Raw genomic sequence first — 26,843 nt, forward strand, 5'->3', positions numbered from 1 at the left:
TTTTGTGTGTATATGTAGTGACAATATTTACTGTACATGTAAATAAGTTGTAACAGGTGGAGAAATATAAGCTGTATTTATATTGAAGTTTACAAAGTGTACAAAGGAACTGATAAAAAAACAAATGAATCTATTGTAAGAGAAGAAAAAATATAAGGAAAACCAGTTTTATAAAATAAATACAATAATTATAATTGAAGAAGATAATATAGATAGATTTTGTCATAGGATAAAAATCTATTCTTAATACTCATTAAAAAAATTCAGAATCAATATCTTTCATTTTTTAAATTTAAGCTAATCAATTTAAAAAATGGTAGAAAATGGAAAAAAATCTGTTGTTTCATCATCATTATACAGATTTTAATCTACCTATAATTATAAAATGACAATGTATCAATCATCATTATGTAGATTTTAATCTATAGAATGATGACGATTCTCATGATTGAAACTGATATTTTTGTACTATGATTCTCCAGGCATTTTTCACAAAAAAAATTGAGTTCTTAATTTTTTAATATTTTTTTTTTAATTTCACTGGTTATTTTTTTAAGCATCTTACATACTAAGCAATACAATGAATATACAGATTACTATTTGTTATGATCTTTTCTACTTTTTAGTAGTGGTGATTGACAACCGGATCCTGGTTCAGATTTTGAACCGTTTTTTTCATTATTAGTGTTATTATTCATTGTTCTGGAACAATATGGTCTATCACTTAATGGCCTATTACTGTATGAAGATGATGTTAATAACTTCACTGAATCTTCATTAAGTGTAATTTCTGAAGAATTATTACTACGTGTCGATTCATTAGGATTAATTTCTTTACGACCGAAATCCAACCTAATTTGTACAGGATTAGATGATGATGACGAACTGTTATTTTCCGCATGTTGTTCCATCATTGTCATTGTATTTGGTTGATTTTGGACTAGATCGATTACAATAGGATCACTATTATCAGTTTCTCTATTATCGAATTTAATATTTACTGAAGATTGATTGTTTTCTTCATAAGAAACCGGTTTAACTATGTTCTCATCGCTTGTAACAATTGATGTATCATTAAGTGTTACATTACTTAATGCTGATGATGTTTGCGCTTGTACAACAGAATTAGATGATGAAGCTGATGATGAGGGAGCTTTTTGTCCAAATTTTATAACAATTTCAGCTTTTTTTATTTGTAATTTAAGAACGGGTGATTCTAAGTTATTTGATGAATTGTTATTTCTGGGAATAATATTTTCATCTGGCATCTGATTTAAATCTGGTAATTTCATATCGACATTTCTGTCGATATTATCTGATCTATCTGAAGAAGAAGAAGTAGTTTTACCAATTTTAATATGCCATGACATACTACCGTGATTATCCGATGGACATAGTTGTCCATTATTACATCCATTATTACTGTTGTTATTAATAGTATTAACGACACTGTTATATTCATTACTGTTATTAATAATATCACCATCTTCTAAACAATCTATTTTACAAGATGGACTTTTGTCTTTTTGTACATGTATTCTGTTTTCATCATTAAAAAATATATGCAAATTTCTTATACCTTTAAGATCGATGCTAGTTTCATCTCTTTCAGTGTTACGATCACCACAACTATGACTGCTTTCTCGTACACCATCTTGGTATGGTTTAAATTCACTACTCGATGGTTCTATTGTTAAACGATTATTATCAGCACTACTAACACCTGCAGTCGGCAGTGATGAATGAATAGCCACAACTTTATGGTTATGTAATCGTTCAGAACTGTGTAAAGGTGATAAGCTCGGTTTTTCTGGTGCATTTTGAACATAGATAACTCTAAAACAAATAAAACAATACTTAATTTATAAATATACAAGTATTTATAAACATAAGTATGTTTATAAATTATGTCAATAATAATAATAAGTAAATTATTATTGACTAATGCCACAACACATCTGCTATGCTCCACATATTATATTATATGTAACAATAGCAAACACAATGATTAGTAGCATTCAAACTTCTATCTTCTATCGTAAGATAGGCAATTACAATTATGCCTAAACAGGCTAATATAAACATATTTTTATTAATTTCTATACTGGAAAGTTTGTTTTAAAACCTAAGAAGTAAAAACAATATCGATCAAAATAATCTTTTAGGCTCAAATTATAACAATAACAGAATCGAAGTAACAAGTAACAAAAATCAAAATATTTCTTCAATTAGCCTTCATACAATATTAGAAGTGTTAACCAGTTTTCTAGATTTCTGATGGCCGGTTCGGTAATAATCAAGACAAAAAAATCAATTTCCAATTAATTTTGTGATAAAATTTTATTGGATAAAAAGATAAAATATACTCTACACTATAAGATTAATGCATTTTAAACAAATTTTAGGTTGCCTTTAAATAATTAAGCGTGATTTTAAGTTCGTTCATTCTAAAGACTTATAGCTTTTTAATGATTTGGACAAAAAACAACAGTATTGCAAACTACCATTAAAAAATTGTTTATAATTAACAACTACATTGCCAACTAATATTAGGTTGTCTAAAAAGTATTTACTCTTTAGAGGCCAAAATTAAGAGCACATTTATTGTTACTGGAAAATAATATTATGAGACCACATATGCACAATTTTTTTTTTTTTTATCACCTGCCATTTTTCTGGCAACACCATATAATTCCATCACTATAGAGCTTCTGTGGTTTCTGGTCACAAATTTGTGACTCGTTTTTACAGGCCTCTTTTGAAACTAACTTAATACCATTCAGGGAGTTCTGCAGAGACCGAAACAAATTAAAGTCTGACAGTGTCAGTCCAGGCTATGTAGTTGATGCATTAAAACCTCCCAGTCAAGTTCTCTCAATTCCTAACGGGTTGTTAAAACATATATGTGGTTTGGCATTGTCAGCATGGTATACGATACACTTTCTGTTGGCCAGTTTAGGCCGTTTCTTTTGAACTGCTAGTTGCAATCATGCTAATTGTTGACAGTTAAGGTCTGAGTCTATCATTTTGTAGGGTGGCAGCAGCTTATGATGCACAATGCTCTTTCAATCTAACCAAATGCACAGCATAATCTTCCTCAGCTTCAGTGTGGGCTTTGCCACAGACTATGGAGCTTCGACCGCTATCTTTTTCGCAGACTGTTATGTACTTTACATCATTCGTGATCAACTGCTTCAGAAATGGCATGATTTCATTACGATTCAGTAGATTCGCAGATAGCAATTTGATCAATTAAATTTTTCTGAGTCTGATTATGTAGCACCCATATGTTGAGTTCTTTTTGTAGCCAGCTTTCTCCAATTTGTTTAACAGTTTCGTGATAAATGTTTAGGTCATTGGCGATGTCATGACTGCTTACATGCCAATCTTCCTCAACTTTTGTCAGAATATCATTCACTTTTTCTGTGATTGGTCGCCCACTGCGAGTAGCATTTTGGAAATTGAAATTTCCAGAATGAAAGCAACTGAACCATCTTTTGGCTGTTGATTTTGATAACTAAATTTTTTTTAAGAACATGCGCAGCATTTGTGCCTTTATCAAAATAAAATTGTTAAATGTAATGCAGTTTTGCAGAAAGTTCACTCGTATTCACAATGTAATACCTTGCATCTGAGTATAAAAATTTCAACACTTTTTGCAGATCAACTAGCTTGAACTGTCAGCTATCAAATGATGTTCAGCCTGACCCACTGCGACTCACATACCCTCAGATTTGTGATACTAATGCTATCTCATGTGCAAAAGGCTCCCTACTTTAGACCTATTATTAATTAATATTTAGTATTTTTTAATAACCTGTTGAACGCCTTCCATCGCTGACAGATCTGAAGATATGCTTTACATTGTATGTACATAAATACAACACCACCAGTAAATCCAACAGTAACAACAATTAATTTAGTCCAGAAAGGCCATTCTAGTATACCCTTCTGTATCTCTTCAGCTGTACGATCAATTAAAACATAAAGCGACCAGACGACACATATTAATGCAACTGCGTGGAACATTACCGCACAGAATAGTTTTCGTCGTTCAAATCCAGACATTTCAAGATGTTCCCACTGTAAAAACAACAAAATAGATTATCTGAAATATGTGGACATAAATAAAATAGTATAGGTAATGATCATAAATAAGTGTAAAGTTTTAATTTCACTAAACCAAAATATTATACTTAATTTAGAGCTGAATATGCTAGGTCAAACGAGTAAATGCAACTTTACTAAGCCCAAAAAAGCAGGTTTTTTCATTACAATGTAAAAACTACTTTCTTTTAATTAATAAAGCTCAAATTCAAAATTAAACAATTATTTTATATGACTTATCATGCATATTGTGATAAAACTGATAATGTGAAAATCATAGTACCAGCTATGATTTTAACTATAAATTCCATCATTATTTTTAACTTGCATTAATTAAAGCGGCAATTCAGATAATTTCAAATATTGACTTATTGTTTCAATAAAATAATGCATTCCAGTAGTCGATTTCGTCCTGGGGGTCAGTCCATTTGAAGTGTTCCAAAAAACCATAAGCTGGTTGCTTGACCGATTTAAAAAAAAATTGAAACTTACCAACTTTCTTGGTAAATTCTTTCCAGAATTTGTGAATTTTTTTAAGAATTCATTTTTATTTTTATATTGTTTTATTTTTAAAAAAATTTACAAATTTTATTTATTTATTTAAAATTTTAATCCTCATGGCCTTTGATCCGTGCTTAATTTTTTCAATTTTGATGGAAGTGATACATCCGAAGTGCTACAAGCAGCGTCCAATTGTTCAATATTGTGATGTGGGGCAATGTAATGATTGCTCTTGGTCTTCACGTTCATATAGTTCTTTGTTCTACTGAGAAAAAATACTTTAGAGACAGTTAACAAAAAGAGACTTACCAGGAACTAAATTTAAATTTGGAAAAATGTGTTCTTTAAAAGCTTGCTCTAATGTTATTCGTCGTTTTTTTTATGAATTATCAAAGGGTCACAACAGAATCGTACGTACAGGTAACTGAATTTTTACAAAACCTTTTTTCATGGCATCTACAAACACTAGTGACGTCTGAATTAACACGTAAAAAAATAAGTTGTTGCTTTTCATTACTAAAATCACAAATTTTTGTACCATACACTGTTTTATGACACTCTTCATTCACATAAATTGCTATGGAACATTGTTCTTCCATTTTTAAATGTAAAAATTTCACTGATTTTAAAATTTGCAAATATATTAAGTAAAACTTATTTATTTAATAAACACTTCCAAACACAGCTTGAAATTTTTTGATTGTAAAATTTGAAATTTGCAGTCTGTAACTGCAAAGCTAAATGATGCGACAAGCGTAAATGAGCATGTTGCAATATGAATTTTCCTGATGACTGGAAATGACTTCAAGCGCCTGTTATAATATGAACACTGTAGTTGAATGATTCAAACAAGTCTATAACAACTATAGTAATAAATATAAATATATTAAAGTGCCAAGAAGACAACAAACTTCATTGGAGCAATTATTTAGCGAGTCAAAATAGTATCGCTTTTAACAGGTTTTTCATGATCTTTGAGAAGTTATAGGCTCTAACTTTTTTATTAGTACAATACACAATAAACTTTTTTATTTGCCATAAACATCTACAAAAACACTAAGTTGTGCAGATTTGAGATTTTTATCACCAGCTCCATCAGAGTTATTTCAAGCCAAAATTTGAATTTTTAAAAAGATTAGTTTTCAAAAATTCATAAAAATTTAGAGGTAAATATATAACCGTTAATATTATTTATGGTAAAACTACTAACATATACTTACATATACAAAAATAATACAAACTGTGCATGCCATTCCTGCCTCTTGAAAAAAATTACCGTAAGTGAAATTTCACAGTTTTACATGTTCAATTTTACTGGTAATTTTCTCATAGAAAGAAGAGAGATAGGTAAATAAACCGCTAGACCGATCTTTTACCTTGAGAAAATATGAATAAATTGCTTGTTTCATCCTTCCAGGACCGTAAACCATTACAATCCCAAAAGTAGGTGTGCACCATAATAAAAATGACCGCCACAGGTAAACTGCTTAAATAAAAAATAAAAAAACCAATATTTTAAAGGTCTTGAGACTTGTAGGAATCAGTGAGTAAGTTTCAATTTTTTTTTAAATTGGTCAGTCAACCACCCTTGGGGTCACTTCAAACGGATTGACCCTCTGTTGTTTCATGATGTTTTTATAGCTAGTCTTCTACACTTAAATATGTATTTGTCTATAACTGTGGAAGGACTGATCCTAACTGCTGTCTTTTTTAAAAACACTTCAAATGAGTTTTTTACCTATTTCCACAAGTCTGCTGCCCCTCCCAAATCATTTTAGGCAACCGCTAGCATTACACAATATTGTAAGATAGACTTAAAGTAAATAAGTAATGAAAAGTAAATTATAAAAATATAATAATAAAACTCTAACCTCGCTAAATGGTTTTGTTTTTGACTGCATTATGAATTGAAATTTACATAATTCACAACGTCGTATGTTACTTGATTTTATCCATTGCTGCAAACAAACTTGGTGTACATATCTCAATGATCCTGCACAGTAGCAAGGAGCAATAAGCGGTACATCACTGTCACCCTCACAATGACATATCCTAGAAACATAAAATTAGTAAATAGATTTTCTACAATGACGACTGCATCGAAAACTGTAAATATAAAATTTACATGTGATTAGTGTGTTCACACATTCAGAAAAATTCTGTGTAAAAAATGGCATTATAATTTATATTTATAAATGTATTAAAAATATATTTTACACCCCGCTTCACTATTTTAATGTTATAGGTCTTTTTATCAGAAACGTACTGCTTTTTTTTCTTTTTTTGGGGGGCGATAAAAACCAAAACTGCTGAAATAATACCAAAGTTTCAAAAAAAGTCTCTTTAAAATAATCAATTAAATTAGTTTTAAAACAAACCATCCAACCATGTTCTTGCTTTTCTGATGAATTTTTTTTAATGTTTAAAAAGGAATTGGTTGGCAGAACACTGGCATTTCCTAATTAACAATTGCAATCTCTTAAACTGTCCAAGCAGAAATGAGGAGCTGGATTATAATAGATATACTGCGGTTTTTTTGGTTTTTTTTTAGTATAGTAAAAGATAAAGAGAGCATTATGGGAAAAGTACTTCATATCCCTGATTTTAGGCACAGAGATCATTTTTTTAAATTTTTTTACAATTCAAGTTCTTCAGCTTAAGTAAATAAATGTCATCATTCTTATATATTATATGGTTTGTATTAATCATATAGTGGGTCATTCGCAAAGTTATAAATAGAGATGATGCAAGTATGACCAAATGTCTATGATATTTGTCAAGAATGATTCTTTAGATCAGTGATTCGCAACCTTTTTAGCTACACAACCCCCAAAAAGTAAAAAAAGAAAATTAATAATGAATATTTTGCGACTCCCCCAGCCAAATGAAACTTAGTTAAAACTACTTAGCTTCATACATGCACGTATGAAGTGTACAAACATGAGTGATTTACAAGTTCCAACCATAACCACCTACCGTAACTTACAATACTTTATCAGTATGGCTTAATTTACAAATAGAAGCTTGTTGATTTCTCAAAGTATGTAATTTTCTTTTTAAAAATTCCAAGGGCTTGCTTTTATGATCAGGATGTTTTGTTTCTAAGTGTCAAATTCATTTTGATAATTTCACGCTTTCATCGGAGAGCCATAATTTAAATGACACTTATTTAAATTATAGTTTACTTCATTAGATGGAAAGCCACAGTGTATTGTTTACTATCAAGTCCGTATCTCTGTGAAAAGAGTTTTTTGTCTATGGTTGCGCTAAAAACAATATAGGAATAGTCTTTTCTCATTTGAAAACAACTTGCTGTTGTGAGTTTCTAGATCCAAGTAAGGAGAAACTTTTAAATGAAAAACAAACGCAACCACCTCATTAATTTATTTTCTTTACATGTATACTTATAAATGTAAGTAAAATGTTTATAATAAATTTTTTTTCATAAAATCATTTCATTTTTGTTTACGTGTAAAGCTAGTTTTGCACGACCCCCGCCCCCGTTCATATCACCGTGACTCCCATGGGATCAAACCCTCATATTGAGAAACACTGCTTTAGATGGCATGCTGCGAGTTTCAGTTGGGGGCATTTATTGCTCTCTGTGGCGATTGAGTAAAGCAAAGAAGTCTCAAGATTTTCTGGAAAATGTATAAAATTGAAATTCAAGCTGTTGTAAATATTTTTTTAAGATTTAATACTAACACGCATAAAAAAAGTTACATTCTACTTTAAAGGATTCTTCCACTTCATTTTCAATGGAAAAATATGGGCTGTTGAATTTAAACACGACTGTACATCCATTCAAGATGAATGCTTAGGATGCCACTACAACAAAAAAAATTGTCACAAAAATCCAGTGCCATATTATATGATCATAACTGAAAGTAAGCAAGCTTGCAGACATTGTAAACATCTTGAAAGATGGTGTCCATTATATTTTGGGTATGAAAAAGCTTTCTGCTTGATAGATACAGTCTTTGTTAATGGTCGACTGAAAATGCATATAGCTGAACACTTTTTAAATAAATGTAATTTTGCCGAGTTTTTTTGACATTTTATGAAACATGGAGTCACCATTACATGCCAGTTCAAACAGGTATGTGAGGAGGTGAAAATTTGCCAGAAAAAGCAATACGGTTCAGCAAGAGAAATTATGGCTCTGATTTTTTTTGGGATTCTTGTGGTGCGTGCACACAAGACTAACAGCAAAAAGATAGGGCAATCACTGGGTGTATTGCGCTTTACTACTGGATTGATTGAAGGATGATATTCAAGCTAAATATTCACATCTGGCCAAAAACAAAGTGTTCTTTTATCATGATAGTGCAGTTGCACACACACTTTGGATTGATGCTGCAAAATTCCATGACCTATGCTTCAGAGTGCTGAATTTACTGGATTTGACTCCCAGTGATTACTTCCTCTTCCTAAACTTAAAGAAATGGCTCATTAGATGAAGACTTGCTTCAGATGATGAGGTCGCTAAGACAACTGCTTATTTTTCAGAGTTGGCAAATCCCAGTATAATGAGGGCATTTAAAAGTTTTAAAGTCATTGAACTAAATGCATTCAATTGAGAGGTACTACATCAGAAAAAAGAATCTCTGAGAACTCTTGACCTGAGAACTTTCTGAACGACCACATTACTGAGTACTGGCTTAAACAATATCATGTTATCCACATATTTTTATGAAGATATTTATAAAGTACAGACAAAAAATTATAGTTAATGATTACCAGAAAGCTCCACTTTGAATTTTTATCTACTTGAAAGAAAGAAGTATACAATCAAGTTAATGAAATTTTTTTTTAAGCTCACAATTATATATATTGGTCTTAAAAGAAGAATGCAGAAAAAATATATCTCTGAGATTTATCAATCTTGAAGTATTTTGAAAATTAAAGTGAAAAGACAAAAGAATACAATTCCAACAGTAGGAGCTTTTATTCCAACAGTCGGCATATTTTTGTTGTTAAATAATGAATCCACACACAAATTGGTAAATTTTTTTAGTGGAAAACATATTATCATTTGCATATCGATTATATATATTAATCATAAACATTTCTAAGAAAAATATGGAATCTTTATTCCACCTTACAATACTAATAGTGAAACAAGTTTCTAAATATTCCACATTAATATGAACTGAATATTTTTTTCTAACAGATGGCCAAATTTACAGTAGTTTTAGTAGAAATTCTTATATTTCCTTACAACACTTTTTCCATCACATTGTTTACTAAAATTCTGAACGCATGTGAATACAGTAATATTGTTGATAAAACAAATGGTACAGTGTAAACAAAAGTACTACCTTCACTGGAACCAAAAATAGCACTTTTTTTAAATCGGTCACTATACTGAAAACAACTCTTAGAGAAAAATGTTTAAATACTTTTAACTACAGATTTAATTTTATATTTAGGCACAATTTTTTTTTTTTTTTAATAAAGTCAACAAAGTTCATAAAGTTGAAATTATGAAATGCAAAAGTGGCAGGAGTTTCACAAATTCTCCCTTTGAATCGCAGAGCCTGGACAGTATCCCTTGCTGCTGTATGATTCTGTAATCGAGCGTTTTTAAGGGTTTATTTTAATGACGGGTCTAAGTTTCAAGTTTTGTTATATTTTATGGACAGATTTATGATTAGCATTCCATATCTGTTTGGACCAGCATTCTCAAACCCCTTTCTGGGTCCGACCGCGGGAGGCTAGGCTTTTAAAACCTGTGTCCCCGACGTAATTCCCCTTCAGACAGTCCGCTGAAGTCCTTTCGGTGCTAGCGCTTCCATAGGCTAGCAGGAATACGCCACAACGGGGCCCTAGTTTTTGGAGGCAGCAATGCACCCCCTTTTCCGGAGGGAATCGCAATTGCTGGATTGAAATTATATCAAAGAAAAATAATGAATTTTTCAATGCATAATTTTCTCTAATCCCTTCAGTTTTTTTTGGATTACAACACACAATAACAATGAAAATAAATTTTAATTGAGATTAATCTCAATTGTTTCTGTAAGTATAATTTAACACAAGCATTTTCTTTCATGACACATTGTATAGTTCTGTACAGAACTATGATTACAGAATCAGTTATGTCATGATTAACCTGTTTAGGTTAATCATATAACCTATACAGGTTAATCATGACATTACATATAACATTTAAATACTTTTACTTTATTATAACATTGATAAGAGTAGAAAAAAAAACCACAAATTATACCTAAACAATTGTTCAAAAAACTAGATCTAAAAGCCAAATATACATAGTTCTTAGTGATTAACATTTTACACTAATTTATCAAATGTACTGATAATATTTAAATTAAGTTTCTTAAAATCTAAATCAATTTACAGCACAATTTCTTTCAATGAATTATATAACAAATGTTTTTATGTGTATCATTAATAAATACTTTTATTTACATAATTCATGTGCATGTATGCATTTATTACTTCTTTGACTTGTATATGACCACACACACACACACATGTACGCATATAAACACATACAGCCATTCATTAACCAACATAAGAAATTAAGTAAATATTGTACTACACAAACATGTTGTTTATTAACATGTCAGATATAGCAGCTGATGTATCTATTTATAAATTAACATTTAACAATATCAGTATTAATTGTGTGAAATTAAATGTATGAATTATTAGATATCCCCAGACAATAGTATAGTTGAATTTGTATTGTTAGCACATTGTGGAAGATTAATTTTAACTAATACACCTTTCTCAAACCATTGCATCTTGTGTATGCTTCTAATAAGAGAGGAACTGTCCGATAACATAGTTCTGGTCCTAGGAAAAATAAAGCCATAAACCTCAAAGATATTACTAGAACCTCTCACAAAAGTTAAGTAATTATAAAATAATTAATTACTGAATTTTTCAGTAATTATTGATAATTTATTAAATTTAAAAAAAAAAATCAAAAATTGATTAAACCATTCAATTGTACGGAAAAAATACAAAAGAAACTATGTTTCATTGTTTGACCTGAAACTTTATTTTTGTACAGTATTGCTATAATCATCTAAGTTGAATAATTTTGTGTATCGAAGGATCTAAACAAGAGAGGCATGTGGGTGTGCAGCTCCGTTTCCACTATCGGTTTTTACAGAAAACAGCTTCAGAAAAAAATGTTAAATCACTGTTTCATCAGTTCACTAGCATTGAAGCTTTACCAACTACCGAAAATGTAGTACATGTTATTGATGGTGGATTTCTGTTGCACAAAGTTGTTTGTCAAAAAAATGATAACGTTCAAGTGATCACCAGAAAATAGTTGTCTTTTGTACACAATCATTATGTAGACAATAGTTGAGTAGTATATGAAGGTTATTCGGACTATGTGGCTGATAATGAAAATTAAACTGTATCTTCAACAAAAACTTATGGCAAAAAAATTCTTTGAGAGTACCTTTTTTTAATATTGAACCGCACACAAAAACAACATTTTTACAAGAGAAATGATAAAAATAAGAATGAATTAATAAAAGAGTTGTCAAAAGCATTTAGATTTGAAGGATATACAATTAAACAAGCAGAAGAAGATGCAGATTCATTAATTATTAACACAGCAATAAAAATTGCCGAAAAAATTAAGGTTATAAATGCAGCAACAGGAGTCGCTGAATATAAAAAAAACTGTCATTGTTGTTGGCCAAGATATTGATCTTTTAGTTCTATAAAATCAATTAAATTAGACTAATGCAACACTTTACTTTCTCAAGCCAGATGCAGGCAATGTAAGTAACTCAGTGTATTTGTCAAATAGTTTTAAGTATGAAGATTATCGGTCTATTGTTGGTTTTTACATTGTTTTACCGGCTGTGACACAACATCTGCTTTTGCAGGCAAACGAAAAAACAACATTGAATTCACCGATTAAAACTCCCAAGTTAACCGAGTTGGTAAAGCCTTTTTATCAGACTAATGCAGAGCCAAAATCATTGCTCGAAATGGTTGTAAATTAATTTCATCTATTTACAAACTAACAAATAAATGATAAATTATCTCTAGATGATTTGAGATTTTAGCAATACAAAGTATTAACCGCAAAGTCTACTTTTAAATTAGAAAAATTACCACCAACTGTTGGAGCATCTACACAACACTCCTATAGAACATACTTTCAGCTCCAAATGTGGCTTCGAAATAAAAAAAAAAATCCAAAACTAAGTGGAGCTGGAAAGAAGTAATTGCAAATAATTCCAAAATACTCACGCCTCGCTTTACAGAAGTCTCAGTCATGCCTGAAGAATTATTAAAAACAATCTCTTGCAGCTGCAAAACCAGTTGTGAAGCCAATACATGCGGGTGTTGAAAACATGGACTGCGATGTACAAAATGTCATGGTTTTGACAACTGTTCAAACATTGACAAGATTTTGGAAGATTTCAGTGATTCCGAAGACATTTCACATGAAATCGAGCAGCCTAGTATTTGCCGAAAAAAGTCTTTGCCAATTACCCAAGGAATTTAGTGATATCGAGGAAACATTTGAAAATCAGGAAGAAACCCAGTCTAATGAAGAATCAGACAATGAAGATCAAGTTAAAAAGTTGCCAAAAAGAATGGCCTAATATTATTTAACACTGTAAATATCCATTGTAAAAATTTTGAAAAAAAATAAATAAAATAAAATAATAATTTAATTTGAATAATTAACAAAAATTTATTAAGAATATTTAATTTAATAATAATTTAATTTAAAAAATCACTTATAAATCTATTAAATCATCAAAATTAAAAAAAAAAATAATACACTAATCAAAATAAAAGTTTCTTTTGTATTTTGTCCATACAACTGAATGGTGTAATCAGTTTTTTAATTTTTTTTAAGTTTAAACAAATCAAGAATTACTGAAAAATTCATTTTTAATTTTTTTTTTATTTTTAAGCACGTTTTTGAATTGTGATTATAGATTTTTTATTTTAGCAAAAATTATGTCAAAACTAAAAAAAATGAAGACCAGCAGAATTCTGTATATAATTTTTCTAAGTAGAATTTTTTTTAAAAAAAAGTATTTCGGACCAGAAAAAATGAAATGATCTCAGAAACTTCTTGATGTTTTATCTAAAAAAATGTTGGTTATTTAAGATGCAGAAAGATATACTTTCACCAAGTTTTGTGAAAATTAAATTATTTTTGTGAAAATGAAAAATAAAAAACAAAAAAGATTTTTCGCATTTTTCTTTGAAATTTTGAGGTTATGTTAAAAAGTGACTACAAAAGTTGTAGATTTTTGCATGATCTACAACTTTTGTATTAGGTATGTATTTTTTTGACATCAACTTTCACCAGAAATCACAATAATACCATTTTTCACTCCTTTTCAGCCCCCCAAATCAACTCTCCACCATCCCCGCTCACGCATTTATTTTTTTACGTTTATTTACCATTTCCACTTATAAAAATCCAGGTAACAATTATTTTTTCTTCTAAATGAGTTATTTCAATCGGTCTATAATGTTTATGGTGGTGTTTGTTGTAAGTCAGGCGTCAGTAAATCACAAAACTGAAAATCCATCATGACTAAGGCACACCTTCATTCCTTGCACCTATTTCAGGAAATTTTTAATTAAACATGTGCTCCCCACATTTGACAAGCGATCAACACTCACCAGATATGACTCCTGTGATTTTTTTATTACCTCTCAAGCTGATAATATGTCTTAAATGAACCACAACTTACAAACTCATGAGACAAAAGAAGAAGATATAGTAGATAACAACTAGGACAGGTAAATTGAGTCACGATGAACATACTCTGAAGGAGCTAAAATTAAGGAGAAAAATTACTTTTGATTAACAAGCTAGGATGAAATAATTTTTAAATATACCTTTTACTGTATGTAGATTTTATAATATTGTTACAGCCTATTCACTCCTTAGAATGGAATAACATCATGTCTAAAAATCAGTTTAGTAAAATTAATTACTTTACCTGCAAATGTCATAGCCATTTGATGACAAACTAGATGTTTGAGAATCATAACCTCCTCCTTCTCCTATACCAGTGGTACCACTGCATGATATGACAGCAGGAATACTAGTTACAGCACTACTATTGATACCACTATTACGGTTCTGAATAACAAAAATAAAAAGAAATTTGACAAAACACTGAAGAATTGTATTTACTCAAGAGCCAATTCTGCTTTTTAACTTTCATAGTTCTCCGCAGTTGTTTTAATAACGTATATAATAATACTTTAATATTTTTTCCCCTTACAAAAAAATAATAGTGTAACAGAATAATTTGAAGTATAAACTAGAAGCCATTAATGACTAAAGATTTAAAGCCTTTTAATATAACAAAGAAATTAAGTCATTATTAATTTACTGCAATCTGCAAATCCTCCTTAATTAGCACTCCTCCGTTTCCTCTCTATCAGTTTTAATAATAAATATTGCTACAAAACTTCCATTTTATATTTCTATTTACAAGCTTCAAGCTTTTGTCATAAATTAATCACACATATTATAATAAAACACTTCTATTCAATTTAGTGAAATTAAAAAAAAAAAAGGACGTTTAATGTACAACCCTCCATTATTGACTTTTTCTATTATACAATATAATAAATGATAACTAAGAACATTCTGGTATTATAAAACAAATAACCTTTATTACTAAAAACACAAAAATTTGATTTTTCATTAGTATGTATGACATATAAATAAACAATATCAACTCTTGCTCATGACTAGCTGTAATCACGTAGAAACAGTGTAGCTTACTTTAATTCTTTATTTATCAATAATTGATGGCTGAAGCTTTTACTGGATGAAAATCCATATATCAAAAAGAAAAAGAAAACAAAATATGTTATTTTGATTTTAATAGAATTTATTTAAAAAATGACAGCTGCTTTGGTATATTCTACCTTCCTCAGATCTTGCGTACAGGATACAAAGAGGTAAATTTTTATCTATTTGATTTTATGTAGTCACCTTTTTCTTTGTATCATAATTTTAAGCTTCATATTCTGTACATAACATCTGAGGAAGGTTCTGTGTACTGAAATAGCTGTCATTTCTTTTTAAAATAAATTTTTTGAAAATTAAAAACTTATTGTATTTTAATGTTCTTGTTATTTATTTACATTAGAATATAATCATAATAATAAACAAAACACACGGTAGTATCCGATAAATGAATTATTTTTAACTTGAGTTACACATCAAGTAACACAAGCTGCTGGGCAAGTGCCCAGGATAAAATGTTATATACTGCGTGTACAAGAAACAATATTGAGGTTTCAATTTGTTATATCTCTTGGATGAGGTGTACAGTGTTGATTTAGGGTTTGAATCAAAGAACACAAAAAGGACAAATTTAGTAGTGCACATGGCTACAGACTGATTCCCTACCATAACAATTGGCAGCACCACCAGCAAAGATGGCAAATCCGAAACAGAAAACCTCCTGATTTTTACAGTTTTCTAAATATAAATCTATAGTTACAGTTCAATGTGCATTCGGTAGAAACTTTAATTGCGGTCTTCCAAGCGACAATAGCATTTGTTGAAGACATAATCTGTTTTAAATAAAAAATGTCTGTGTAAGTGAAGAGTATGGGACGACTAAGGATGTCTGAAGAAAATGTTGAATGTGTCAGAAAGTCTTTCCTGTGTAGTCCTAAAAAAACGTTTACTCAATGTCAATATCTGGGGTCAGAAAACCTCTATGAACTCTTACAATGCGAAAGGAACTCAAAATTATATTTTCCTGTGCAATATCCCAATGGCAGGTTTACAGGCCCTTTTTTTCTGAAGCAAATGTAACAGGAGTTGCATATTTGGACATGCTGCATACATGGCTCTTTTCTGAAATATAAGAACTAGAGAATCTTGCAAGATTGTGTGCCATCTCCTCACTGGCATAACTATGTATGGAATTGGTTGAATGATATTTTCCCCAAATGGTAGATCAGTCACCATGGACCCGATGACAGAGGGAATTTGTTTGTGGTGGCCTCCAAGGTCATCCGATCTTGTCTCTGCTACCAAATGATCTAATGGATTTGAGCCACTGGATTGAAGCAGCTGTCATTTTCATTACTCCAGACATGCTGGTTAGAGTATGGGACAAACTCTCAAGTGGTTTGAAGTGTGCTGCATGACTACAGGTGCTGACATTGAACACTTTTAGGAAAACTATAAGAATCACTTTCTAATTTTAATTAGAAAGTGTAATTAGATTAAAAGTCTAATTAGAAAGTCTAATTTTAATTAGAAAATTAAGTTACATTTTACAAAGTACAATATAAACTGCAGAAAAATAGAAAAAGCAATTATATAAAACAGATAAATAAACTATTATACCTGTTGTTTACTGTTAACACCATTTGCATTTATGTTACTGTTGTTAATATTATTGGCCCCCATAGGAGACACACTAATCTGATGAACTGGCATCTACTATTCTGCACTCTAGTGAAATATTCATGTACTACTTTCACAAATTCATAACAGCCAGTCAGTTAAATCATACTTCCAACTACTTCTTGTTAATGCTTAACATATCTTAACCATTTTCTTCCTGTAAAAAAATAATAGCAAAATAACAAATTGATTAAATCAGAATGAAAATTTAACTAATAATATGAGATTTAAAACTATTATAAACATAATTTTGTTTAACTATTACAGCACATATTTTTGAAACTTGCTGATAGTGTTATTTTTTTTTTGTCTTCAGTCATTTGACTGGTTTGATGCAGCTCTCCAAGATTCCCTTTCTAGTGCTAGTCGTTTCATTTCAGTATACCCTCTACATCCTACATCCCTAACAATTTGTTTTACATATTCCAAACGTGGCCTGCCTACACAATCTTTTCCTTCTACCTGTCCTTCCAATATTAAAGCGACTATCCAGGATGTCTTAGTATGTGGCCTACAAGTCTGTCTCTTCTTTTAACTATATTTTTCCAAATGCTTCTTTCTTCATCTATTTGCCGCAATACCTCTTCATTTGTCACTTTATCCACCCATCTGATTTTTAACATTCTCCTATAGCACCGCATTTCAAAAGCTTCTAATCTTTTCTTCTCAGATGCTCCGATCGTCCAAGTTTCACTTCCATATAAAGCGACACTCCAAACATACACTTTCAAAAATCTTTTCCTGACATTTAAATTCATTTTTGATGTAAACAAATTATATTTCTTACTGAAGGCTCGTTTAGCTTCTGCTATTCGGCATTTTATATCGCTCCTGCTTCGTCCATCTTTAGTAATTCTGCTTCCCAAATAACAAAATTCTTCTACCTCCATAATCTTTTCTCCTCCTACTTTCAAATTCAGTGGTCCATCTTTGTTATTTCTTCTACATTTCATTACTTTTGTTTTGTTCTTGTTTATTTTCACGCGATAGTTCTTGCGTAGGACTTCATCTATGCCGTTCATTGTTTCTTCTAAATCCTTTTTACTCTCGGCTAGAATTACTATATCATCAACAAATCGTAGCATCTTCATCTTTTCACCTTGTACTATTACTTTGAATCTAAATTGTTCTTTAACATCATTAACTGCTAGTTCCATCTAAAGATTAAAAAGTAACGGAGATAGGGAACATCCTTGTCGGACTCCCTTTCTTATTAGGGCTTCTTTCTTATGTTCTTCAATTGTTACTGTTGCTGTTTGGTTCCTGTACAGGTTAGCAATTGTTCTTCTATCTCTGTATTTGAACCCTAATTTTTTTTAAATGCTAAACATTTTATTCCAGTCTACGTTATCGAATGCCTTTTCTATGTCTATAAACGCCAAGTATGTTGGTTTGTTTTTCTTTAATCTTCCTTCTACTATTAATCTGAGGCCTAAAATTGCTTCCCTTGTCCCTATACTTTTCCTGAAACCAAATTGGTCTTCTCCTAACACTTCCTTCACTCTCCTCTCAATTCTTCTGTATAGAATTCTAGTTAAGATTTTTGATGCATGACTAGTTAAACTAATTGTTCTGTATTCTTCACATTTATCTGCCCCTGCTTTCTTTGGTATCATTACTATAACACTTTTTTTGAAGTCTGACAGAAATTCCCCTTTTTCATAAATATTACACACCAATTTGTATAATCTATCACTCGCTTCCTCACCTGCACTGCGCAGTAATTCTACAGATATTCCGTGTATTCCAGGAGCCTTTCTGCCATTTAAATCTTTTAATGCTCTCTTAAATTCAGATCTCAGTATTGTTTCTCCCATTTCATCCCCCTCAACTTCCTCTATAACACCATTTTCTAATTCATTTCCTCCGTATAACTCTTCAATATATTCCACCCATCTATCGACTTTACCTTTCGTATTATATATTGGTGTACCATCTTTGTTTAACATATTATTAGATTTTAATTTATGTACCCCAAAATTTTCCTTAACTTTCCTGTATGCTCCGTCTATTTTACCAATGTTCATTTCTCTTTCCACTTCTGAACACTTTTCTTTAATCCACTCTTCTTTCGCCAGTTTGCACTTCCTGTTTATAGCATTTCTTAATTATTATACACTATTGATAGTGTTAAATAAATTGATATTATTATTTAATCAATATTTAGATTTCATAGTTAAAAAATTGACACTTTTAATTGAGCTTAAGAGAACAGCAATATAATTCGGAACCAATTTACACTATAATTGGCATTTGAAACAAAGTTCTACACTCATACAGGACTGTTTTTATAAAGATTCTAGGCAAGACTACAAAATGCTCTTCTGAAGACCCAGTGGCTCCACAACACCAAAATATCTTGAGGAATAATATCCATGCTGGTTATTGTGCAAGTACCGAATATAATCTCAAAACTGAAACCACATTTAGTTCTTGTAGATTAAATAAGTTTAATACTGCTAAGAGTGATTTTTTTAGACTTCACAAAAGAAGTTTCTCAGTAAGTCTTACTTTCAAAAACCCCCATGTGAGTTTATAAAACTCACATGCAATTTTTTTTCTAGCATGTGTTATTTTGAAGCGTCAAGTATTAGAAATGGCATCTCCAAACGCACTGTGATGTTATTAAATTTAAGATTTTTTATCAACATTTAAACTGTACAAGACAAAACTATAACAAAAATTCTGAGTACTTTTGATGAATTTTGGGATGAGCAGATAACTGTTCAATTCAAAATTATGCTACTTGTTTTCTTAAAGGATGAGCAAGCATAACCAACAACCCTGGTCAAAAAAATCAGCAGATGAGCAAGCTTGCAAAACTTGTCTTGAAGTTTCTTGAAAAAGTCAAGTGAAAAGTGAAAAAATATGACAAACTACCAGGATTCCAGCAACATTAACCTTCTGAATTGTGAAAAATGATTGGCAGAAAAAAGACTTTTGACAGTTTGTTCATTTATTGACTGTAATAGAACAGAAGCAGAATCACCTGGGTATTACAATATTATTGAAATAAATATTTGTCAGTCAAAGGTTAAAGGTCAACCATTTGTTTCAATTTGTGCTGTTGATGAATCATGAGTTAGACTTGGAACTGGAGTTGAAATCATAGTCAAACAAGAGGAAAAACCCATTCTTGCCATGACCCAAAATAATGCTGATGAGTGTAAACAAATATCAAGTAAATAATAATCTTTGCTATTTATGACCAAGGTATCATCATGACAAATAAAGTTCCATGTGGAATAAGTGACAGAAGCATATTACAATGACTTCATGCAAAAATGTACAAACACCAACCAGCCTTACTTAGAGGTGAACCAATCATTTCAAAAGCCCCAGTTTGGTAGTAGTGACCAATTTGCTGATTACATAAAATAGGGGTAATAAACATATACCTGCTTTATTTGTTCCTAAAACTAAAAAACCCATGCATGGACAATTTTTTTTTCTTTCTGAAACAAGTTGGTACAGCAGTTACCTGGTACAATCGAGGACCAAACAAAAATTGTGATGACCTATCAAATAGTAAATCTTCTAAAATGTTGGAAAACTGTTATTGAGCAGCAGGGAGACTAGTACAGAAGGATTGTAAAGTTATACTGCCCAAACAAGTACACATACAAAACAAAATAATTGTCTCCATTATTTATAAAGTTATCTATATAAATTTAATTTTACGAGCAAGAAGTTACAATTTAATTAATAGGCAGCTCATCCACTAATCTGGCTTTCTGTACACTCTCTGAGTAATAAACAAGCCTCTGGATAGTTCTATTATCCTACGTTTAATAATAATGTGACATATGGCACTGATGTTGTGCCATGTTATATAATACTGGTATTGTCACACAATATGTTCAGGATATCTTAGAAGGAAAAAGGGAGGAAAGATAAGTATGAGGCACAAGATAGAACAAACAGAAAGTTCCTCATAGATTTGAGAGAGGCAATCCATTGATCAAAATAGTATATGCCCAGAATTAAATATGTCATCAATACATTTAATTTTTTCTAACTTGTTACTATCGTATTTATTTTATTTTTTCTTATAAATAAATTCTCAAATTTCTAGTTTTACATAAATAAACATATCTAGAATAGCAAATGTGACAGAAAACAATCATATTCTAATAAAATGGGCAAGCTAATATATATAAAGTAAATAACTTTTTGAAGGCCATATAGAAATAAAAAGATTGGATAAATAATCAGTATCCATTTCTATAAGATAAGAATGAGAATAAAATAATAAAGAAATGTGGTAAATTGGAGATAAATATTTATTTTAACATGTTATTAGTAATTCAGCATTAAATTACAGACAAAAGTACAAAAAGTTCAGAATGAAATTTGAATTCACTGATATTTAATTACCAGTATTACCTTATACATCATACTACTCCTGGATTTGCCACAAAGAATCATAGTAAATCATAGAAAATATGAAAACAAATAATTACAATAAGAAAAATAAAAATGTTGTTTACATAATTTAATTAACAGCTCTCAGTAAAAAGCAATTTAAAAATACAATACAAATTAAAACAATGACAAATAAATATAATTCACATTAACAGAATACGAAATAGAGTGTGTATTTTTATAAATTAGTGGGGAGGAAAAGCTACCAAACAATTCTGAACTTTAACATTTTAAAAATAATTAGGTTTAGTAATAATTACTTATTCCAAATTAAAAAAATTAATAAAAGATTACCTGCAATTTACCACTGAAATAATATGAAAGGTAAGCCACGGGGACTACGAAAACAATTTAAAAGTACTAACATTCTAATTTAAATGGATTAGAAAATAAACCTCATTTAACAAGCAAAATTGTAAACATATGCATATCTTAGATGTGAACATTGACATTAATTCTAATTTTCGAGGGAGAAAAATGTTCTTTTTATTATGCTTGAATGTTGTTAAAATGTAAATAACTGTACTCTGTTGTAAACATCAATCGAAACTAAAAACAAATCTTAAAATAAAAATAAGGAAATCATCCGATTTTAAGGCTCGAATTTAATTTCTGTGCGGAAGATGACAAATACTTAACTGCAAAAAGAAAACATTTGATGCATAATATATTTAAGACTATACACAAAATCGAAGACGTATGAAGTTAATCTTATGTCCAAACAGAAATTTATAACTCATGAATAGCACTTTAAAACATTTTCATTTCCTACCTTAGCTTTACTTTGTTTAAGCAGTAATATTTAATTATAGATCGTTTAAAAATATTGATAAAATTCAACCCTTACTTTTCCTATACCCATATGTGGGTGTGAATGTTCACTGACATAAATACAATCAGCTGTTTCAACTAAAACAGCATTCACTTGGCGACGTGAGGTTACAATATAATTTTTGACATATTGACAATTTTCTCCTTATTTTCTGTAAGTTATACTACTTAAATGTTGAAAGAACCATTTTCATAGAGAAGTGGATATACACATCACCGCAAACGTTACTAATCGGTTTATTTATTAAGAAAGACGTTTGATGTTAAACACACTGCCATCAAGATATTGTTGATGAATAGGAATAATACCGAAAAACTTATTTTCTTGCGTAATTCAAGATATAATGTATTTTTGCAACAGACAGTAAATTACAACTTATTTATGCTACAAAATACATATTAAGAGAAATAAAATAATTTTTTAAAAGAAAATATGAAATTTGTACGCAAACATAAAAATAAAGTTTATTAAAAATATTCAGAGTTCTAGCAGCTCGAATAGTAAAAGCTCTGGCAGCTTCGATATTGCAATAAGCAAATTATATTTTCCTAATGTGTACATTGAAATATGTTCAACTAGAGAAAAATTGGTCTAGTGGTGAACGCGTCTTCGCAAATCAGCTGATTTCGAAGTCGAGTGTTATAAGGTTCAAATCATAGTGAAGGTAGAGTTACTTTTATGCAGATTTGAATACTAGATCGTGGATACCGGTGTTCTTTGGTGGCTGGGTTTCAATTAACTACACACCTCATAAACGGTCGACTTGAGACTGTACAAGACTACACTCGTACATATCCTCATTCGTGCTCGGAAGCAATCCTGACGGTGGTTCCGGAGGCTAAATAGAAGGAAATAAAAGAAAAAGACCAATAAGCAATCCTTCTCCAGTCCCAAACAGATGCGGATGATATGTGTGGAATTATATGATGTGTGTCTTGTACAGATCAGGTCGATCGTTGCTGAGTTGTGTGTTCTAAGATTCAAATCCTAGTAAACACGGATTTGAATCCTAGATCGTGAATACCGGTGTTCTTTGGCGGTTGAGTTTTAATTAACCACGCATCTCAGAAACGGTTGACCTGAGACTGTATAAGACCGCTTCATTTACATTCATACATATTATCCTCATGCATCCTCTGAAGTAATAACTTAACAGCGGTTCCGGAGGCTAAAGAGAAAAAAAGAAAAAGAGTTTGAACTCAGAACTTCGATAATAAGGCTCCATCGGGTAAAGAGAGGCGTCTCTTAATTACGCGTATCAACAGTGATACCGGGTTTGTCAATGGAGGTCTCTGGATTTTTTAACCTAAATCTATAGGAGACTATCATAAAGAGATAAACATCTTTTGGGAAACGGTTTTGCAATGTATTACCTCTTCTGGAAGATATATTCGGTTATTGACTTGGACAACGCTCATTATCATTTATTAAAAAGGAAAAGATTCCAGCCGTCTTGAAAAAAGAATGATATCAAAACGGTGGCTTAGTTAAAAAATAATAATTTTGAAGAGGTTAAACCTAAGGTCGGATTATCGCAAAGGGTTTCGCTTGTTAAAAGTAATTTTAATGTTTATAAAATTGATGAGTTGGCAAGATCCAACCTTGGTAAAACCGTGCTTTTATTACCTCCCTATCGTTGTGAACTCGACCTAATTCAGTTAATTTGAGGACAAATTAAAATTTACTTAACGTCAGAAAATACTACTTTTAAAATATTTGATGTTTAAAATTTTTCTTAAAAGCCATCGATAAAACGAGCAAGCAGGAGAGTGAAAGGTGTATAAAACGTGTAACGGATACTGCTGAATTAAAGTATTGGAAATCGGATAATAAAACTGAATTTCATTGTATCTCTTAATATTAACAGCACTATCTACGGATTTCTCGCGATCAGGTGGCGATAACCGAATTGAATTTATTATTTATTATCATAGCGATAATAAATATTTAGTGAACTTTTACTGTTAGTGGACATTTGACAATTTCTTCTTTTTTTTGTCTTCAGTCATTTGACTGGTTTGAAGCAGCTCTCCAAGATTCCCTTTCTAGTGCTAGTCGTTTCATTTCAGTATACCCTCTACATCCTACATCCCTAACAATTTGTTTTACATATTCCAAACGTGGCCTGCCTACACAATCTTTTCCTTCTACCTGTCCTTCCAATATTAAAGCGACTATCCAGGATGTCTTAGTATGTGGCCTACAAGTCTGTCTCTTCTTTTAACTATATTTTTCCAAATGTTTCTTTCTTCATCTATTTGCCGCAATACCTCTTCATTTGTCACTTTATCCACCCATCTGATTTTTAACATTCTCCTATAGCACCGCATTTCAAAAGCTTCTAATATTTTCTTCTCAGATGCTCCGATCGTCCAAGTTTCACTTCCATATAAAGCGACACTCCAAACATACACTTTCAAAAATCTTTTCCTGACATTTAAATTCATTTTTGATGTAAACAAATTATATTTCTTACTGAAGGCTCGTTTAGCTTCTGCTATTCGGCATTTTATATCGCTCCTGCTTCGTCCATCTTTAGTAATTCTACTTCCCAAATAACAAAATTCTTCTACCTCCATAATCTTTTCTCCTCCTACTTTCAAATTCAGTGGTCCATCTTTGTTATTTCTTCTACATTTCATTACTTTTGTTTTGTTCTTGTTTATTTTCACGCGATAGTTCTTGCGTAGGACTTCATCTATGCCGTTCATTGTTTCTTCTAAATCCTTTTTACTCTCGGCTAGAAATTCAGATCTCAGTATTGTTTCTCCCATTTCATCCTCCTCAACTTCCTCTTCTTCCTCTATAACACCATTTTCTAATTCATTTCCTCCATATAACTCTTCAATAAATTCCACCCATCTATCGACTTTACCTTTCATAACCGCTAATTTCATAACATTGACAATTTCATAACTGCTAAACTACATATCGATACACAATTTCAGTAATAATACTCATATATTCAATAATAATAATAATCTGAATAAAATACTCACGGGTTATCAGATGTCCCGAACAAGGTAGGAAATATTTATTGATCGTTTAACACGTTTAATTTATTTAAATTTAAAATAAATGTATAATTTTTGTAAAATATAATAGCGCGTGGTTACTGAATATTAACATGTGTAGTTTCTTTTATACACATTAAGATTTACAGGAGATTGTAATGGGCCTCCTGAACACTCGTACGCGTAGTCTGTTTACTTTAATTATATAAGTTAAACTGAATTACGTACAGTAAGCAAATTGAAAAAATTTTTTCACCGCGTAGTTCAGCGACAATGTGGAATGTATTTTACACTAGATATGAGAAAATGTGTAATTTTTGTGTTGGTTATTAAAAGAATTGTCAGTCAGATCAAAAAAAAAAAAATTATCCCGAATTTGTCTTTATAATACTGCTCACCGTAACATTAACATAATTTTCTATGTAAATTATTTAACGGTGTTTCGGAATTATTTTGAAAGCGATTAAAATTCAGCTTTAGAAAGGATCTCCTTGGCGTACGAAAAAAGATTATTTTTAAAGAATTCCTGTTTACATTTAGTAATTTAGGTGTTTAACTGGTTTCATCACTTTATCCGATAGATTTTCAAATAAATTTTGCAAGGAGTGTAATATATTTTTAGAAAGCTTATTTTAAAAAGTTCTATTGTAATAAACTGACGTGGTCACCACTTGACTTCCTTGTACGCCTATTAAATTACATATACACTTTTTTTTTTTTTTTAAAGTGAAAAGTACGTAAAATTTTATTTCATTAATAACTTCTGATATTTTTTTTTTTTTGTTATTATTGAATTGTTATTCATCGTTAAGAATTTTTTACAGTCAGAGGTCAATAATTTACTAATAAATAAATTTATTTAAATTTAGAAATAAAGTTAAAAGAAAAAAGGAGATGTCTGATTTGAACCGATGTGCCTTTCCTCGTAAGATCCAAATATTTCATTAATTTAAATTTTATTTGGCTATAACCAACGAAAATAAGTACCGCTTATGATATTATATAGTTGAAATGTTCTCGATGAGGGCTTATTATTACAATTAAGAAAAAGTCCAAAATCCATTTTTTTTGGATTTTGGGCTTTTTTGGATGCTTGTGGTTCAGTCGATGACAATCAAAAGGGGAGCTGCACAACTAGATGTTGCAACAGTCCTAAATCCAAAATTTCAACATAATACGGCTAATTGTTTTTGAGTTATGCAAGATGCCGGCCTCCGTGACGCGAGTGGCTCCTTGGGTAGCCAAGACGCTCCTTGAGTTTTTCCGGAGGTCGCGGGTTCGAATCCAGGTCACGCATGTTATTTTCACACACGTTACAAATCATTCATCTCATCCTCTGAAGTAATACCTCACGGTGGTCCCGGAGGTTAAACAAAAAAAGAGTTATACGAGATACATAGTATATATACCTACAACGTCACGCCGAAACTAGTCAAAATGGATTCAGTTATAGTCAAAATGGTTATTTCCGTTGCAATTTGAAAACCGAAATTTTTCGCGATTGTACTTTGTACAAGGAGGTAAAAATAAGTATAAGAAAGATCTG

At 30.7% G+C, this 26,843-nt stretch overlaps 1 protein-coding gene across 3 annotated transcripts; it reads right to left on the reverse strand.

Annotated features, from left to right (window-relative positions):
• Positions 1 to 506: 506 nt before the first annotated feature.
• Positions 507 to 22,559, reverse strand: LOC142331816 (uncharacterized). Of its 3 annotated transcripts, none has more exons than XM_075377950.1 (6): positions 22,299 to 22,559; positions 16,967 to 17,183; positions 14,583 to 14,725; positions 6,480 to 6,660; positions 3,818 to 4,083; positions 507 to 1,836 (listed from the first exon to the last, which is right to left on the reverse strand). In XM_075377950.1, the coding sequence occupies exons 2-6, from the start codon at positions 17,057 to 17,059 to the stop codon at positions 597 to 599; spliced, it is 1,923 nt and encodes a 640-aa protein (XP_075234065.1). In that variant the 5' UTR covers positions 17,060 to 17,183; positions 22,299 to 22,559; the 3' UTR covers positions 507 to 596. The 3 variants fall into 3 exon arrangements, with proteins under 3 accessions (XP_075234065.1, XP_075234066.1, XP_075234067.1); XM_075377951.1 differs by having other exon boundaries at positions 22,224 to 22,559; XM_075377952.1 differs by lacking the exon at positions 22,299 to 22,559 and adding an exon at positions 22,091 to 22,215.
• Positions 22,560 to 26,843: the final 4,284 nt, after the last annotated feature.

This window comes from Lycorma delicatula, chromosome 10 (assembly GCF_047948215.1).
Source record: "Lycorma delicatula isolate Av1 chromosome 10, ASM4794821v1, whole genome shotgun sequence".
Taxonomy (NCBI): domain Eukaryota; kingdom Metazoa; phylum Arthropoda; class Insecta; order Hemiptera; family Fulgoridae; genus Lycorma; species Lycorma delicatula.